Source organism: Mustela nigripes, chromosome 2 (assembly GCF_022355385.1).
Source record: "Mustela nigripes isolate SB6536 chromosome 2, MUSNIG.SB6536, whole genome shotgun sequence".
Taxonomy (NCBI): domain Eukaryota; kingdom Metazoa; phylum Chordata; class Mammalia; order Carnivora; family Mustelidae; genus Mustela; species Mustela nigripes.
In genome coordinates, this window is record NC_081558.1 from 39568568 (window position 1) to 39587343 (window position 18776).

The window sequence follows — 18776 nt, forward strand, 5'->3', positions numbered from 1 at the left end:
CAGAGATTGGAAGGGGCCAGGCATGTTTTGCTATCCCTTCTGCCTCAAGACAGATGTAATATCCCAGAGCGAGCCTGGGTTCCGGAGTAAAGAGGACAAGAAGTGGAGCTGTTTCTCCACTTGTAGCCTGGGTGAGAAACCAACCTCTGCTTTTGTGATCTGTGCAGATTGGAGGTGATTTGTTACAGCCGCAGAACACAGCCTGAGCTGCCTGATTCCAGTGGGGATCTCTGCAGTTTGAAGCTGCCCAACAGCAGCCCATTAACTCATGTCACCACCACATTTCTGCCGAAAATGCATCCTTTGTTCTTCAGGGAGAAAGTCATATATAGGAAGTGAGAGTCATGCCAAAATTGTCTGGATGCTTCTTGGCCTGCAGTGGAGATATATATATATATATATATATATATATATATATATATATATATCTCCTGCTGGTTCTTTTTCTCTGGGGAGCCCTAACTAATACATAGGGGTATAAATAAAAGAGAAGTTTACATCTCACCGGTAAGGGGTCAGTAACTAGGCAGGGCGCCCTAGGACGACAGAGCCATCTAGGACCCAGGCTCTATCTTTCAGCTCTTTTAATCCTTACTATGTAGCTCCCATCCTTAAGATGGGATCATGATCCACGGTGACTAATGGAGTTTCAGCTGTCACCCTGAAGTTCTAAGCCGGAAGCCTGAGCAATCAGACAAAACTAAAGCATGCTTGCCTCCCTCCCATCATGAGAGGACATTAAGAGTCTCTACTGCATTAACTGGAAGATGTCCTTGTTTTTATTCAAAGATTTTATTTATTTGAGACAGAGAGAGAGAGCACGCAGACTCCCCATGGGGCTGGGAACTCTTACGTGGGGCTCGATTCCAGGACTCCGGGACGACTCAAGCAGAAGGCAGTCACCCAACCAACCGAGTCACCCAGGCGCCCTGTCCTTGTTTTTATATCCAAATACAGCCCTTCTAATTAGACTGATTTCAGTCCGGCTGTGCACTTGGCAACACTGGACAAGGGCTGTCAAGGCGTAAGGACTGTCGTGTTCTTGTACAGTCTGTGATGGTTGCCTAATGGGAGTTTGGTCGGACTCTCATTTCCAGGGTGGACTCCTTGCAGACAAAGACTTAGAGTGGGCAGAATAAAGGGAAATGTGCTGACATCCGATGAACTAAGAGAAAGCAACCAAGCAGAGGCATACAAAACCAGGGAAATAAAAGGTTAAGCCCTGGGACTCCTGGGTGGCTCAGTTGGTTAAGTGCTGTGTTCGACTCAGGTCCTGATCCAAGAGCCCTGGGATTGAGTCCCACATTGGGCTCCCTGCTCTGCAGGGAGTCTGCTTCTCCCTCTGCCCCTCCTCCCTCTTATTCTCTCACTCTCCGTCTCTCTCCAATAAATAAATAAAACCTTGAAGAAAAAAAAAAAGTTAAATCCTTGGAGGCAAGAGGCAGCAGGCTGGCCCCCATCTAGGCTCCCCCTACAGGGCCTGCTGCCTCTTGGGATGCTCACCCCTTCTGTACCCCTGATCTTGCTACTGGAAAGCCTGTTCTCCAAGAGAGTTGGGAAGGCAAAGCCAGAATCTTCCGTGTGGGGAGGACTCTGGGAAGGGAGGGAGGGTATCAGAGGTGCTCACCAGTGCATGGGAGAGGGTCTCTGGCTGTATCTGCCCACTGCAGGGCCCAGGAACCGCTCTGCCAGACAGACCTCCACTCCTCCTCCTGCCCCTGCCCAACTAGGCTGCAGGGCCCCTCCCTTTTTGCAATGGACCTGACAGCGGGCAGAAAGGAGAGTAAAAGGTCACACAGGTCTTGGGTTTCATTCTTCTGTGTGTGGTCCCACAGCTCCTAGCCTCCCCAGCCCCTTCCCCGTCCCTAGCCCCCAGCCCACCCCCTGCCCGCTCTGGCTGGGCCCTGTAGCACTGGGTAGGGAAGGGTGGCTGGGACCCCAGGCACAGCAGCATCCCCGCCCCCCAACCCCCAAATCCCCTCCTCTGCCTCCTGGACTCTATTAAGCAAACTCTTCAGATGTCTAGACCACAGGTGGCGGGGACTTTGGCAGGCACTGAAGTGGATGGTCACGTCAAAAGACGGCCAATGCCTCACCTGCTGTCAGGAAGAAAGGCTTCTGGCATCCAGGGAGTCAAGAACTCACTTAAGCAGGAGTGTGACTAAGATGAGAGCAGATTGCAACTGACAGCCGGGGCTCACTGTTAGATGTCCCCAGAAAGGGATGGAGGGGAAATCCAGGAGGCAGAGAGCGAGGGCTGGCCAGCTGGGACCAGGCTGCTGGCATGCACACACCCGGGATGGGGTGATGGTTCTCTCCTGTCCCCAGTTAGGATACCAAACCTTCCCTCTCCTGCACCAGGGGTTCTGTTTTCCAGCCGTGAGCGGTCGGATCCTCATAACTAGTAGGCACCTGAAGGTGACACGAGCTATCCCTTTGGAAGGCGACTGTGGTTCCACATGTGGCCTCAAAGGTAGGAAACGGCAAGTGTGCAGGACACCCCAATTACCCTGTGGAGCAGGAAACTGACATTTTGTACATATCTTACCAGGACCCAGGGACTTAGCAGCTCACTAAATCTTCATGTGCCAGTTACCATCCTACAGAGAAAAAATAAAACAGGTTAGAGAGGCTCAATAGTTTCCTCATGGCCACAGGCCCATCTGTATGTACCCAGTAAGTCTTATCTACAAGTCTTTTCACAAATGCTCTCCCCAGACTTATTATTAGTTGGTGGAATAAGTTTTAAAAACACCATATTAAAGAAACTGAAATGGGTTTCTTTCCTGCGGGACTTCTCAGAGCTTTTGATATGCTAACGATCACAGTGGAACTGCAAGAGGGCTTCTATATTAAACAGGATTTCAACCAAATTTATTTGGCCACAGCTAGACATCTGGCCTAACTTGCGTTCAAGGAACATACTTTGGAGGAAGCTGCCCATTCAGCCTCTTCAACACGAAAAGCCAGGACTCTGGATTAGACAGCTTTGATTCAAATTTCAATTCCTCCACTTACTATCTGGGTGGCCTTGGGCAAGTTCCTTAAAATCTCGGCACTCCAAGTTTCCTCATTTGTAAAACAGGCAGGCAGTGATGCCTTCATTCCACAACCATTTATCCTGCCCAGACGCTGCCAGTAACCCTTCTAGACTGAGGGCTATGTCAGTGCTCACCTCATAGAATGTGACAGATGGGAATGTATTCCAGGGAGCAGGACATTTTTTCCTCTAAGGGGCCAGATAATAAATATTGTAGGCTCTGAGGACCACACGGTCTCCCCTGCAACAACTCCACTCTGCCTCGGTAGCAGGAAAGCGGCCACAGACAACACAAGAATGAATGGGCGTGGTTACATCCCAATAAAACTTTATTTATAGACACTGAAATTTGAATTTCATATAATTTTCACATCACAAATACTATTCTTTAAATTTTTTTTCAACCACTTAAAACATGTAAAATCCATCCTTAGCTCACGGGCTGTACAGAAAGAGGCAGTGGGCAAGGATTTGGCCCACGGGCTGTCATTCGCCCACCCTGACTCTACTCCATAGTGTTTCTGTGAGGATTAAGGGAGCTAGTAAGGCACTAAAGTCAATACCAAGAAAGTGTGCTGTTCTTGCTGCTTAAATAAGTTTCACAAAGGCAATGCCCCTCCACGTAGAGTGGAATGGATTTAGAGTCAGAATGAGATGAGGAATTGTCCCAGAGCTGGGAACATGCGAAAGGGTCCCAGGCAACTGTCGTTCCCAGGAACTGCCACATGCCTGCCATTCCCAGTTCACTCAGTACCATTGAGGCCCAAGTTCCCACTAGGGATTTACAGGTTTCCATAGAAGAGCCCAGCTAGTTGCGGGCGCCCCGCCTCTGCTCGGCAGCCACTAGAGTGGACCCCACCTCTTGCTGGCCCATAGGTGAGCTGGCCCATCTGGCCACCAGCAGCCGCTGATTGCTCCCAGATAAATGGAGGTGCTTGCAATTCTCCCTCTTATTAGCCTATTTGTTGGCTGCGTCCGTCGGCATTGTCAGGATGCTCTCTGCACGCAGGCGTCGCTGGAATGTTACAGTATAATTTATCAGAAGGTCTTGCCTCTTGGGAGTGCCTCACATTCACACATTTTCCACTCTGGCAGACTGTTCTAATTCTAGCCAATGAGATAGCTCTTTCTGGAGACTTCTCCAAACGGGCACAAATTCCTTTAAATGTGAAGAGGCAATGAATACAATTTATATATCCGCCTTGCTCCCGCACGCAGAGCTCTCCTGCTTCTGGGGCTGCTATGACGGCTGAATTACTCAGGCTAAAAAACTGGTTTTCGTCTACCATTCACTCTCCATGAGTGTATTTGTGGCTGATCTAGTGGTTTGTAGCTCAAACTTCTCTATGCCCGGAGCTTGTAACATTTACATGTTAGTGAAAAAGCCTTCCCCGTCAGTACGCATGTACATGTAGACATAGGTATGCACGTATGTGGGAGCAGGGACAGTACATGTGTGCAACCCACAGCCAGCGCTTACTGAGCTCCTCCCACGGAGTGATGCCAGGCACCCTGGGGGTCCCAAATTCTCCCGCTGAGTGGAAACTTTTTTTTTATCACAACAGCACGGTGAACATCATTTAAAAAAAAATCAAACTTTTAACGAGAAGATGTATTAATTGTAACACGGTTTGTAGATATGGAAACACGAAGCAGCTCGATTTGCATGTGGCTTGCAACCAACTGCTCTGGGCCAGGGGGCAAAGATATATATATTTATAGAAGTATGTATATAATATAAAAAGAAAAAAAGGATATAAATCGGACCAAACCTTTCTCATTCATTCCCAGTGTTGACAGCAGTGAAGTGTCCGAGTGAATGTTCTGAAAAGAAGGTTGCTCCCTACCAGTATTAAAATCATGATAGAGACCACCACGGGGGCACTGGCCCACTGCCCCTGGGAGCAGAGAACAGGGCAGAGGAGGGGGGTTTGTTCCAGACATGAGGGAAATGAACCTAAGGAGACTCACTTGCCTAAGGTAACCAAGGTCAGGTAGAAGTGGGGCTCTAGAATTCTACAGTTCTGACTCCAAGGGTGCATCTTGCTGCTTCCAGGAATCACATCCGTTTGGTGGTTTGCCCTGTTACTTGAGAGTCCCTGGGGTTGGCAGAACCGGTGTGACAGCCTGGGCAGTCCAGCCTAGCCTACATGGTGACACCCCGTCACCGCCAGCAGGCCTATGGGTCTGGCATTTAGAGCCACAGTGCTTAGCCCTGGCCTTCTCCTCCGCAGCCATTCTGAACAGGAAAACAGCCTTTTGAAGAATTGGCGTTGGATACTTAGTTTTCTTTCCTCACTCCTCCAAGCCACTCAGCCAGCCTTCCGTTTGGAATTCCAATGGCCGCAGGGAGTGCCCCACAATTGAAGAGTTGCTTAAAATCAGCCTTGCAGAGTTCTCCAACTGCTTTGGGTGGGATTGGTCCAGGGCAGGAATGGCAAATGAATTTTACCACACCGGAACATGGGCTCATGGAGCCTGCAGAGCTGTGCTGAGGTTTCAGAGTCTGAATTCAGCTGAAAAAGAGAGAGTACTGTGACTGATGCGTGCTGGCAGGCACGGGCTGGAGACGGGGAGACCGGAGCTGGGGCTGCCACTTGTATGCCAGGGCTAGGTCAAAAGCACCTGCAGGAGCGGGCCAGTTGCAGTCCGAATGCACACACTCCTCCCCTTTAGCTGTGTAATCGGCACCACAGAAGCACCTGGTCGCCAGATGCCCCCGAGCCAGCCCCCAGCAGCAGCTTTGTGCTGAATACCTGGAGAGAAGTTAGGGTTACCAGGCAGAACATGACACCTGGGTTAGCCACTTCCACTCGAGGGTCTGTCCTGACCTGAACCCCTCCTTCGTCTTTCTAGACATGTCCCCATGACCTTTCCCAGAGAAACCAGAGCCTTCGCTGCAGTTTTCAGCGGTACGTTTCTCTTGCCTGTAGCAGAGCCAGGACTGCCAGGGAGAACTGAGCCTTCCTTAACACCCTGAGGGGCTGCCAGGATAGACTCTTGACTTCTTTGACAGGACCTCGATCAAGTTTTTAATTCCAATACAAGGACGGTTCTGAATCTCTCCTTGCTGTGACTTTAAGGGTTCAGAGTAACTCTTCAGAACTGCTGGGAGGTCAGGGACGAGACAGACCCAGAGCCTCTCGGATACCCCTCATCTCTTTGCTGCCTCAGGCAGAGGCTGGCTGGGTGCCACGTCACAGGACTCTGAAGGCAGAGCAGAAGCCTGGGCACCTTCCTGCTTTAGAGGTCATCCTAGCCTTGACCAAGACCAATTCAGCCAGTGTCTCGCCACGCTGGTGTCACAGTCTAGCCATGGTGTTCTTCAGTGGGTGGGGTCTAGACATGTGTCAACCCTGAGGGCAAGAGGGAATGAGCCTTTGCCTCCCCTTCTGTCGTGACTAGAAAGCATCCACACTCTTTCCCTAAGAGACATCCTTGCACTTTCACTCAAAGGGCTGACCTCTTGCTGTATGCCTCTATCTGGGGTGAGGGGCAGCTTCCATTGTCCCCCAAAGGGTGGAGCCAGTGCCCCAGCAGTGGGGACCCTCATACAGGACTCCTTAGGTACCAAAGAAAGCTGAGGGATGAGAGGTACAGCCCATCGCCTGTCTGTACCCATACTGGCCCCTCGGAAACAGACCTAATATGACCCTTGCCCTTCCACCCTTCAGATCCCTTCTGAGAAGTCAGACCTGGGTTAGGACTGGGTACTGGAAAAGGAGGACAGGGAGAACATAGTTCGCTTTTTCCTCTTACCAGGACTGGCCCATTTTCCAATTCAGCATCCTGCACCACTTTACACAGTCTTCCTTTCAGCACTAGTTCGGGTGCAAACTAGGACAAAGAAGAGTAATCGGGGGCGATCCTGAAGTGTTTTGAGTGGTTCCCATACTCTTTGGAAGGGTACAGCGGCTGCCGTGGCCTCTCGGCAGTCCCGCTTGCTCTGTTTGTGTGGCTTTTAAGCCCGATGCTGCATTTCGCTGACATCCGAGGTACGTCACCACGTACCTAACTGCACTTGGCCAGAAACGGGTTTTCTTCGGAGGGTTTTCAGTCATCCGCTTAACTGTCGTCAGCCATCATCTTCTTTAAATCACCGCAACCGATCTCAAAGGATAAGCTTACACACATTAGCTGCTTTTCTTCCCCCATCTGGACATTCTTTCGCTCAATTATGCTTGCTGCTGCAGCTTAGAGACACGTCCCGAGACATACAAATCCACTCGCGCTTCTGATAAACAACCAGAGTCGTCCTTAGCCTCCTGCTCCCCCTGGAACTATCCCACAAGCTAAAGATTCAAGTACAAAAAGGAACCATTTTCATGGGGCTAAAATCTATACACAAGAAAGTAAATAAAGATTTCCGCGTAAATTTTACTATTTTATTTGTGAAAAAACTACAAGCAGAATTCATAAATAGACATTTCTACTTAAAGCAGGAAAATGATAAAGTGGCTTCTAATAACATAGTCGTGCACATGCCAGTAACAGGAATATATTAACATCTTTTATTTGCTAGACAAAGAGCAGTGTCCAATATAAATTTTCCCAAAACATTTAAGACCTGTGAATTTCTGACCAGTTCACAAAACCACCAACTGACACTTTAGCATGAAGAAAAAAACAAACCTAACAGACTGTCAGCTCTAAAGACGTTACAGAGCAGAAACTTCCGAAAGCGTTATACAAGCTGTCTTTCTGGGCAAATGAAAAATATAGCTCGTATAATACATTAACAAAAATTCACAAGATAAGATTATGTTTTGACATACTTAACAAGCATTCTCTATTTGTCTCCAACAAACAAAGCTAAGGAAATAATGTAACCATCTTTACACAGTAAATTAAGGTTACAAGTCATACACAAGAACAGAACTGCTTGCGCATTAAAAACTGTTCAGCTCCATTGTCATACTCTAAATGTTGGCTCTTAAACCATTTTCGGTTACATACAAGCAAAGGTTATTATATATTCAGCAATTAATAAATTTTCAATAATTTAAGATACGGTAGCTTAAAAAAGTAGACTGAGAATGGTCTTGATAAGGCAGGTGGAACATTTTAGTGGAACTAAACTCACAGAAGCTTCTGCCAATGTTTTTAAAAGATCCAGATTGAAACTGAAAGGTTTTGATTAAAGTATCTTGTGGGTGTCCAGATGTCTTTACCATTTTTAAAAAACTGCATGACTCGAGCAGAGCAAGTCAGGTAAGCTCTGTGTGTGCGCGCGCACGCATGTGAAAGATCCTGTGGTATTAAAACAAATGGAAACTTGCAAGCGTAACACTGTGCTTTTTTGTTTTGTTTCGTTTTTATAACCTGCTTACTGTGCCACTGAATACCAAGTATTTCTGGTCCTCTTTTATATATATCTTTATAATCTACACTAGTGTTTTTACGAGCAAACTGCAATGCAAGAAAGTTACAGGAATTCCATTTCCAGAATTACATGCCTGAGGGATGTCATCAATTTCGGAAATTAGAAGTTTTAAGGTACCTACCGCCTCACTACCTCAACAGACGACGCGATGGCAGCTAGAGGCCCGGCACCGTAACATCTGTTGAGAGAAGTCCCACTGTTAGCTGCAGGTCTATCCAAATGCCAATTTCATCTCACCTGTTCTAACGCAATCCTCCCTTCCTTCACCCCGCCCCATTCTTTCATGTATTGATTTATCACGGAGGCAAAACTAAAAAACCAAGACATTGGCAATGAATTAATTAGCAGCCTATGAGTAGCTGGTTAATCAGCTTTTTCCACTAATCTAGGGGTCCAATCACTTTACATGAAACTAATTTTGAAAAAGTACACAGTGTTTCTGAACAAAGTGCATACCAACACTTATTGGTTCAAAAAGCAGTGCAACCCACGTGAGTTTGGTGGCATTTAAATTTTTTTGTAAAAAATTAATTAAAAAACGTAGCAATTCCTTACATCTCTGGAAAATAAATATGGCTGACTAATTTACCCTCCCTGAGACCCTTAATAAAAGGAATATTAAAACTTTAGAAGGAATGTCTTTGCAATATCCCACTAATATTAAAATGTGGATTTAAAATTCATAGTCAAATCACTATGTATTATATATTCTGATGCTTACAGAAAGCATCGGATTTCCTTTGGTTCATTAATAAATACTTTAAAAATGTATTTAAAAAGATAGCATAGCTTGCATCCCAGATACAAGCATTATTTTAAAAAGAGGGGAACAATTGTCCATGCATTTGAGAATAGGACCACAGCAACAAATGGCACTGCTTTATCGTCTATACCTTTGAGAACAGAATTTGAATTATGGTGCATTGGTGACTATAGAATAGTTTTAATGTAAATGTGAAAGGAACCTTTCCTGTTGGCTACTCAAATCAAGCTGTTAATTGTTTCTTTTTGTTTTACTCGTTGCCTCCATAGACAGGTACTTCTGTTCTTAAGCAAACCAGGTTTTCCACACCAAAACGTGGCGCTTCATCACAAATCGGCTGCCCTCCCGTGAGTCCTTCGGTACGATCAAGTAAAGGAAGGTAACGCCAAGTTCCCATGCTTGAAATGACTCTGAAGCCTATGAACTGTGTGGATATGAATGTTAAGAGTTAAACGGAAGAGAGACCCTAAATGCAAACAAAGCAAAACAAAACATATGAAAATTAAGGAGGGGGTGGAATCGTTATTAGTGGCCTTTGTTTTTTGTTTTTGCAATATAGTAAAAAAAAAAAACAAAACGAGTGAAAAGAAACCTTGAAAGAGTACGCTCAAGCTATCTTTATGATGAGAGAGAAAGATCACAGGCTCGCAGGAAGGATGAGCTCTCCCTGCAATTCTGGCTGCTAGTGCTTACACCATTCACCACTTGAGTTCCTTCCCACAGCAGGGAATTGAGAAATGTCTCCGAATACTGAAAAGCTCCATGTCGGGACTGGATGTGCAGTTGATAACCTCTGTTCAGTAAAGCAAACAAGAGTAGATTTTAAGAAATAGAAAGAATTCTTGTAACTAAATTGGTAAGGAAAGGAAAAGGAGGGGACACAACGCAAACCAATTTCAATTACAAAAACCACGACTGCAATGTCACGTGCAAAGTGGAGATAGGGAGTTGTTTCTGGTATGGACCAAAAATACAGTTTAAACGGTTTTAATCCTAAAACTAAGAGACGATTTATATTTACCTCAGTCATGAGTAGAGGTCTGGAAAATGGATGGAATTCGAGTGACAGAATACCATATTTTCATGAGTGCTTATGGTAAGAACAGCAATGTTAACATGTAACCGGAACTTACACGAATACTTGGCATTCTGGAGCTAGTTTAGTTACTTTTGAATGATCAAAGCCCTCCCAACTAAACCATTTGTGATTTGTCAGTTATTCCATTGCAAATGCAGGCTATCTGGAGCAGTCTTTAAATTTGAGATCACATTGTTTAAAAAATATATATTTTTCTATCGTCCAGTACTCTTTAGACAGATGAGAGAGTCAAGTTCCCACGCAGGTTGGAACATACTTCATGTAAGACTGATTTTAATTTAATTTCAGCACTTTCATAGAAGGGACTGTCCCAGATCTGTAACTGTTCAATGTTGTATTCACTTCACAGTGTATCAAGCACCAGCGTTGCCATGGATTGGTTTCAAATAACCCTTTATATATAATTTTATATTTATATATATATAGTTATATCAAAACTGATAGTACATAGTATAACTGGAAGAAAGAACTAAACTTAAAAGGATATGCTGAAAGGATGGAGTCTGTGAACACAATAAATAAAAGTTCCCTCCCCCTCCCAACCCCTCCCCCCCAACAAAACTAAAACAAAAAACCAGTTGTAATGTACATGGAAAATTGTGCACAGCAGATTTTTTTTTTTTTATAAAAAGTAGATTCAGGAGCACATCCAATTATAAATGATTGTTAGGAAAATCATATAAAACAATGGAATACATAAAAGTGTCAAGAGTAATCGTCAGGGTGCGAAATTCCTTGGTGGCCAGATGCCCATGGCAAGCAGAAATTATCCCGGCAGCTTCACTAAGAGGCCGATGTCCACAGAAGATTCTCCAGGGGGTGCAAGCAGCATGGGCAGGTGGAGGATTTGAATTTCATACCCTGATTCATAGTTTTCACAATTCCATGTGCAATTTCAGAAAGATTCATCATTTACTGCTGACATGTCGCCCTTTGGCGTGGAGGAACGGGAGGAGCCCTTGTCTGTGCTCTCCGACCCCGAGCTGCTCTGGTTCTGCTGTTCTGACCCTGCACTGGAGGTCACTGTGGATGAGGATGTCGAGGAGGAGCGAGTCTTTTCCTTAAAGTCTGTGATAATGACGGTGACGTTGCCCACAGTCACTGCCAACTGCTGTGCGGTGCTCCTGTCCACGTTTTTCAGCCGGGGCCTGAAAGCAACACCCCAGGGAACAGCCAATTAAATAAGCTATGGATTCAAAGCAACTTCATCAGTACACACGAGACTCTGTGACACTGTGGCAACGAATCTAAACTGGAGCCATACATACCAAAGCTTACTCCTTTAGCAATAGAAACCAATACTGAACAAAGCTTTGGACCAATGCAAATTATCATCAGTTTATCTTTTTCCTGTTGTGGCCACAGTGATACAGAAATGGCCCAAATACACACATACGTGTGTCTTCAAAGTTAACAGCCCATACCTAGCTCATGCTCCCCCTGCCACACCATTCTTAGCCTGCAAACCCACAGGAACGAAACCACCCATGGGTTCTTGACTAGGACCAAGTAAATCAGAGCATCGGTGCTGTATTTCATTCTAGTTTCAAATACCTTGAGGTGTGATTCGTTTCACTGGTCTTTGTTGTAGCATTTGCAGACTGTATACTGTTTGCTTCGCTAGGAGGATCTTTCAGAATATCAGACTTTGGTCTAAGGTGGGGACATAACAAAAGGCATTTAAAACACAGCTTAGATTCACCTGCAAAATCATTTACAGTGTGCCGAGTTAGCTAAGAATGGGAACTTACTTTGTTTTCTTGTTGGTATTTTTCTTGGTGACACTAGGACTGATTTCCTTATCTTTCTCAGGTTTCTCTTTGTCTTGCTTTTCCACTTTCTCCTTCTTCTCCTTTTTAGGCGGTGGTGGGGTGGCGTACTGTTGTGCCACTTGTTGTGCCACCAGCTGAGAATTGATCCGAGGTTTTCTAGAACATTCAAGAAAAGACACATCACTCTTGGCTTTATAAATTATTTCTCTCTCTCTTTTTTTAAATTTTGGATTTATAGTTTCTTCGGTATTTTATTACTGGTATCTGGCAACTCAAAACTAAACTACTTGTTACTTCTACACTATTGTGTCTGTGCAGTACAGATTAAGCTCATGAAACCTTTCCTCCTTCAAATCCACCTCCCGTGTAAATATATCTACCTTTAATGACACACACACATGTTCTCACAAGTCTTTCAGCCCATAAAACATGACAGTGTTTCTGAGAGCGCTGAGAACACTACTTCTTTTGAGCTGTCAAGATTATACTGACTGACAGCTTTCAAATACTCCTGCTGCAGAGGGTTAATCTCATTTTATTAAATGGACACTGGTAATCCCTTGAAAGGAGAATGAAATTAGAAGTGTGACATTCACTTCTCAATCTAATTATTCCAACTTGCTCGGATCCCCTGCAGCTCTGTGATTGGCATGGACAACACATATAGAGCAATAAAAGGTAACTATGGTTCATACTAGCTCCCAAGGGGGTGAAAGACTGAGAGTCACTATAAAAAACCTCAGACAAGTGATACATTCATTGTGCCATCAACCATTCTGTCCCCGCCAATCTCCAACTGACACTGGCTCTTAACACTATTGTTTACAAATTCTAAGTGCTGCCAAACACTGTGCACAATGCAAAAGCATTCAGACCCAAATGGGAAAGGGAGAAAGAAGAACCTATGCTTATTTACAATATTCACTGAATAAAGACTACACAAGCCTATGCTTATATACAATATTCACTTTCAAAGACATTCCCATCTAGACCGACATTTATAATAGCATAAAGTCTCCAAAAACAAGGTAGGAAACAAATACCCAGATGGGCCATTAATGAGGTGAACGACTGGCTGCCGAATGTAACCATCACCTTCAGACCCTAGAGCTCCCTCTCATCCCTCTCCAGGATGGAGAACTGGGCCAGGAAAAATAACCTGACACCCTAGGTCTGGCTCATCAGTGGGTAGGCCAGTGGATGAACACTGTGGGGGTGGGGTGGGGGAGGGAACAAACCAACAAATTTAGAAAAACAAAACTTAAGAGCTGCTAGATTCATGACATGCTGAAACCCTAAGGTAACCGCTGCGTTCCTTGAGCTCCTGAGTGCGGGTGTGGTGTGGATGAGGAGGAAAGCAGGCAGAGGAGGAGACTAATAGCTCACTCCCATGAGTTCCCCAAGGTGAGCCAGAGCATGGAAGGCACTGGGTTTGCTCTGAGCCTTTCAGTGCTTGTTCGGTGCCCGTGTGGCTTTGCCTGAAAACAGACCAATAAAGGCGCAACCAATCTCAGATCAAGTTTCCTACCGGCCTCCAGCAACACGGGCCTTGCTCATGGGGTGGCACACGTAAAACCCAGTCACAGGTACCCCTCAGCCTGGACCAAGAGATTCAAACACAGATGGGAGGTACCCTAAGGAAAGGGAGGAGTATACTTAGTCTAAGCCCACAGTCCCCAAACACTCACAGTCCTTATGTGAAAGGTCACCTTCTCTTTTCCCAGGTTCTGAGAAAGGCAGAAGCAGCCATTCTAACACAGGCTACTCTGCCAAAGCACAAGTTCGAATGTATTAATACTTACAAGGAAGATAAGCACCACTACCAAACATTTCGCAAGCACTCATTGGGGACACAAACAGATCCACTGTCTAAAGGGATTACAGAACAATTTATATAAGTTAAAATAAAATGCCATATACGCTAAACGCCGCTCAGGCGTCAAAATGAGTAACCTGACCAAAATTAGTACTGTTAAAAAAGCAGAAAAACTTTACGAAAAACTACACCTTAAGGGAGATTTCAGTTAAGCCAGTATGTCCACTGTACTCCAGAGAACTCTGACACACAAACACAGAGGGGGCCCCTAGACACCTATTTAAGAGAACCTTCCACAGAGACAGAATCAAAGGTAACCACTGTCCTAATCAACAGGCCCACCCAGTCTGAATTAGAGGAGGCTGTCTCACTCTAGAACACCCTACAAAGTTCTGTCATTTGTAACGCTGTACTGAATTGTTAAGCAACTGTATTCTCCTCAGTGGCAAGATCACATCTTCATCATTCTTGTCACCATGTCATTCAGCACAGTGGCAGATACTCAATAAAATTATCTACTGGATGAATAAAGACTAAACAAACATAGCAGAGAAAGACCAAGTAAAATGAGACCGGACAAGAGGGTTGAAGCTTTGGTGGTCAGGAGGACGTCAATGCTGACTTCCAGGAGAGCAGGCCACATGGGATCAATAGCTCCAAAGACTTGACGGATTACAGGCCGCACAAGGCCTGGCACAGAGGTGGGAAACAGGAACCCTTCTCTGAGCATCGTGGTGCTGAGGTAGAGGACAGCTCTGGCCATTATCGAAAGCAACAGGCCAGGTTTGAGATTTCTATAGGAAAAGGAAAACTTAAATCATGTTGTATGCTGAAAGAGGGAAAAAGGCCGAAGGCAGGCCAAAGAGGGGTTAACTCATGGGGCAAAGGAGAGACAAGTACAACGAAGAAGAGTCCTGGGAAAGGAACGGGGACACCTTTCTTCTGAGACAGGAGAAAGATGCTACATAAAAAGGGGATTATGAGGGATGCCTGGGTGGCTCAGTTGGTTAAGCAGCTGCCTTCCGCTCAGGTCATGATCCCAGCGTCCTGGGATTGAGTCCCACATCGGGCTCCTTGCTCGGCGAGGAGCCTGCTTCTCCCTCTGCCTGTGCTCGCTCCCCCCTACCCCCGATGGATGAATAAAATCTTAAAAGAAAAAGGAGGGGGGATTATGAGGAGAAATTAGAGGAAGTCAGAGAGGAGAATCAGAAACCATGGACATTAAAAGTGGTGTATGGTTCAGTGAGAAACAGGCACTAAGAACAGAAAAGAGAGCTAGTTATGATCAGAGCGAGAAGGAAATTGCTAATTTTAATTTTTTAATTTGAGTAATTGGAGTAAAGCTGACACACAGTGTTACACTACTTTCAGGTCATTCAACAACTCTATATGCTACACCCACAAGTGCAGCTTCCATCAAAAAGGAAGTTACTTGTGTCTTGGGTGTGGGAGGGGACATGAGTGTGCGGGCCATAAAGATGCTCTCAACCAGCCTGACATCATGCTTGTCCGGGATGGAGTATTCCCAAACACGGCCGGCCTGCCAAGGCTCTGGGCATACCATGGCCAACAGGTGAGGTGCCCATGTGTTTCTGCCCCTGGTGATCATTCCCTAACACTTCCACAAATACACTATCAGAATTCTTCTTCAACACATGCACCATGATCCAGTACCTACAGGGAAAAAAATCCACATGTACAGAAAAATTCAGCCGTAATTCTTAATATGCAGCACACGTGCATACCAATGGGACTATTCTTACTTGCTTCTAAGAAAATGAACGGTGGAAGAATGGTGAAGTTGAGTGCTATTCTCCAATAGCCTACCAGGCCACAACCTCATAAATGAAAAGGACCCAAGGCTATTTGGGATCTGATAATAAGCAAAAAAGCAAGAAATACAGAGTGTCTGCTAAAAGCATCTGTGTTGTTTCAAAAATATTGCTGTTTTATGTCATATATGCCCTAAAATAACAACCTAGGTCCTCAGGCATTACTTGTACCCTCCCCACAAAAAACCCTCCACAACAGACAAGCATTTATTACTTAAATTACTATAGCAGCTTTTTCAACCCCCACCCAAACAAGTCCCATAGAACTTCTGAAGGGTACTGGGGATGAGGTAGGAAATAAACCTAACCAATTTTTTAAAGACTGTATTTTTAAGTAATCTCTACACCCAAGGTCGGGCTCAAACTCAGAGCCCCAAGATCAAGAGTCACATGCTCTTCTGAGTCAAGCAGGCACCTGACAGCTAACCAATTTTTAAAAGGTGCACAGTGTTTGGGAACGAAGTGCATACCAATACTTCCTGGTTCAAAATGCAAAGCCAATTATTTTGGAAGGGGAGGGTAAAGAAAACTAGAAGGCTCACCAGTGTGAACCCCCCAAAGTGCTGCCCTGTCAGGACAGTTTCGGCAGCTCCTGCCACCTGTCCCCTTCTTGTTCCCAGGCCTGTGTTGTGACTGCACGTGGAAGAAGGCGAATGTCCAATGCGCATGGAGAATGGCACACTCGGCTCCAGCGAGGCCGCGCCAGCCTCTCCAGACAAGACACTGAGGACTGCCTGGAATGGCTGAGGCAAGGTCATTGCATGGCCGTCACAGAATGGGCACAGCACCTCTACTGGAGGGATGGACTGTCACCACTTCATAAAATAAGAAGACTGAGGAGCTGCAAGATAAATTTGTCTAAGGCTAACAATTAAGTAGCTCAGCTGCGATTTTTAACCCGGATCTATCTGGACTCTCTCTGGACTCCTGCTACGAAGATAACCTCAAATGACTCTCTCTGCTTTTCAAGAGTCCAGACATGTATGTGCATGTGTGTCTATCTGTGAGAGACTCGGGCCCAGGGTACCAGGGATTTGAAAAGCCCAGGTTATCACCAGACAACTCGCCAAGAATGCCAGTAGCCATATTAGCCTCACCATCCTCATTCTGGAAAGGCCCCTATGGTTGTCCTTAAAGGAAGAGAAAAGGGCAGGGGGGTTGACAAGAATGCTTTCCACTGTCTATGGAACATTCCCAGGAAGGAGTGAACCCTTATCATGATATGGGACACCTGCAGATCAGTAAGAAATCATTCCCTTCCATAGATTTACATTGCCTAACGTGTCTTCTAAGTGTCATACAACACACAGTGCACTTAATAGGCACAACTTTCAACATGTTGAAAGGGTCAATTCTTCAATATGCAGGTGCCAGTCTAAGTTCTTCAAAATTACCTGTTTTTCAACTAATAAACCTAAAATAAGCAATTAATAACCTTCAAAATACAGTGGGAAGCACGAGATCAAAGCGCACAGCTTAAGCTTTAGATGTCCACTAAGCCTTGAATTAAAGCCAATCAAATAACAACAACAAACAAATGAAAAAACCTATCTGAGAAATGTTATAAACAGGGGGGCCTAGTTTCCCTTCCTTAGAGGGTAAAGTTGACACTAAAGATTTTTGCATCTTCTTTTAGACTTTTAATGGGAAAAATATCTTAAAATTATTTTATAGGTTTATTATTGCTGTTTCAATAAACATTTACAAAGAAAATATGCTGTGACATTTTCAATAATAGACATTATGAAAACATGTCTATGTACTTGCATTTAAAACAGCTAATATTTTGGGATGCCTGGGTGGCTCAGTCTGTTAAGTGTCTGCCTTCGGCTCAGGTCATGATCCTGGGGTTCTGTGATGGAGTCCAGCACTAGGCTCCCTCTCAGTGGGGTGTCTGCTTCACGGGCTGCCACTCCCCCCACTTGTGCCCTTGCTCCCTCTCTCTTTCTGACAAATAAAAAATCTTGGGGTGGGGGGGGAACACCACAAAAAAACCCACACAGCTAATATTTCAGTAAAGAGTCCCTTCCATAAAAAGTGAAGCAAATCTTCATGTATAGACAACCTTATTTTATACTAGGAAAGAAAAATTTCGGAGTTTGAACATATCTGAATGAATGAATAGAAATGAAAGCACAAAACAATCTTTCTGAATTGTTTTTGTTATGTATACTCATGCCACTTTGGGGGAACACACATAAACCTTTTTTAAAAAAATTTTAGTCAAACCTATTTTTAAGAGGTGTTTCCATCATATACCCATTTTTTTGTCTGCTTATGTACTCAGGGGAACATGAGATCTTACCACTCATTTCTCATGCATTTTCTCTATCTCAGCTAGCAAACACACAACAAGACAAATCCATTTTCTTGTGGTTCGGGCAACAAAGAAGAATCTCTAACAAATTTTATCTTTTCCTTGATTACATTCAGCTTTTCCTAAATTATCACTAACAAATTGTATCTTTTCCCTGATTATGTTCAGCTTTTCCTAAATTATCATTTGTGCATTTTGCCAACTTAAGAGAATTCCATCTGGTGTCTCACTTTTCAATTAAAATACCCCCAAAGGCTCTGGAATCAATCAACTCATCCTTTTTTTTTTTTTTTTAAAGGTACTTTACAAACTTAACAAAACATCTTCACTAAGCTTGTACTTTCCTCAAGTTCTCTGGATGTTTACAACTCCCCAAACCTTGTCTTGCCTTGGCAACGTGTTAGTTGAAGAACTAGCAACTTCAAGGATTTAACAGTTCTAAGAATGCCTTTCCACTATTAGCTCACTCCTATCAGGAGCCCATTTTTTAATGCTATATCACATAGTAACATAAAAGAACCTTCACACGACCCATTTTCCTGTCCCTATGTGCAAAAGGTCATCCTATACATATGTACTGGGCTAGCTAGGTCAGATTCTACCCCACTCAACAGTGACTGAACTTTTGTATTAATGATGCCCCCAAACAAAAACATATCAGCTAGGAACACAACAATGTCTGTATTTACTTCCAAGGCAATGTATACACTGGGTCAACAACACTGTCCAAACCACAATAATGGCCCCTGGCTTT

At 44.6% G+C, this 18776-nt stretch overlaps 1 protein-coding gene across 1 annotated transcript in view; it reads right to left on the reverse strand.

Moving 5' to 3' along the window:
- Positions 1–10820: 10820 nt before the first annotated feature.
- RYBP (RING1 and YY1 binding protein) overlaps positions 10821–18776 on the reverse strand; it is a 75350-nt gene continuing 67394 nt past the window's right edge. Inside the window, exons 3-5 of the mRNA XM_059387874.1 lie at positions 12037–12213; positions 11840–11938; positions 10821–11433 (exon numbers count right to left, since the gene is read on the reverse strand). Coding sequence (XP_059243857.1) covers positions 11181–11433; positions 11840–11938; positions 12037–12213 — 529 coding nt within the window. The 3' untranslated portion in view covers positions 10821–11180. The remainder of the gene's footprint in view (positions 11434–11839; positions 11939–12036; positions 12214–18776) is intronic.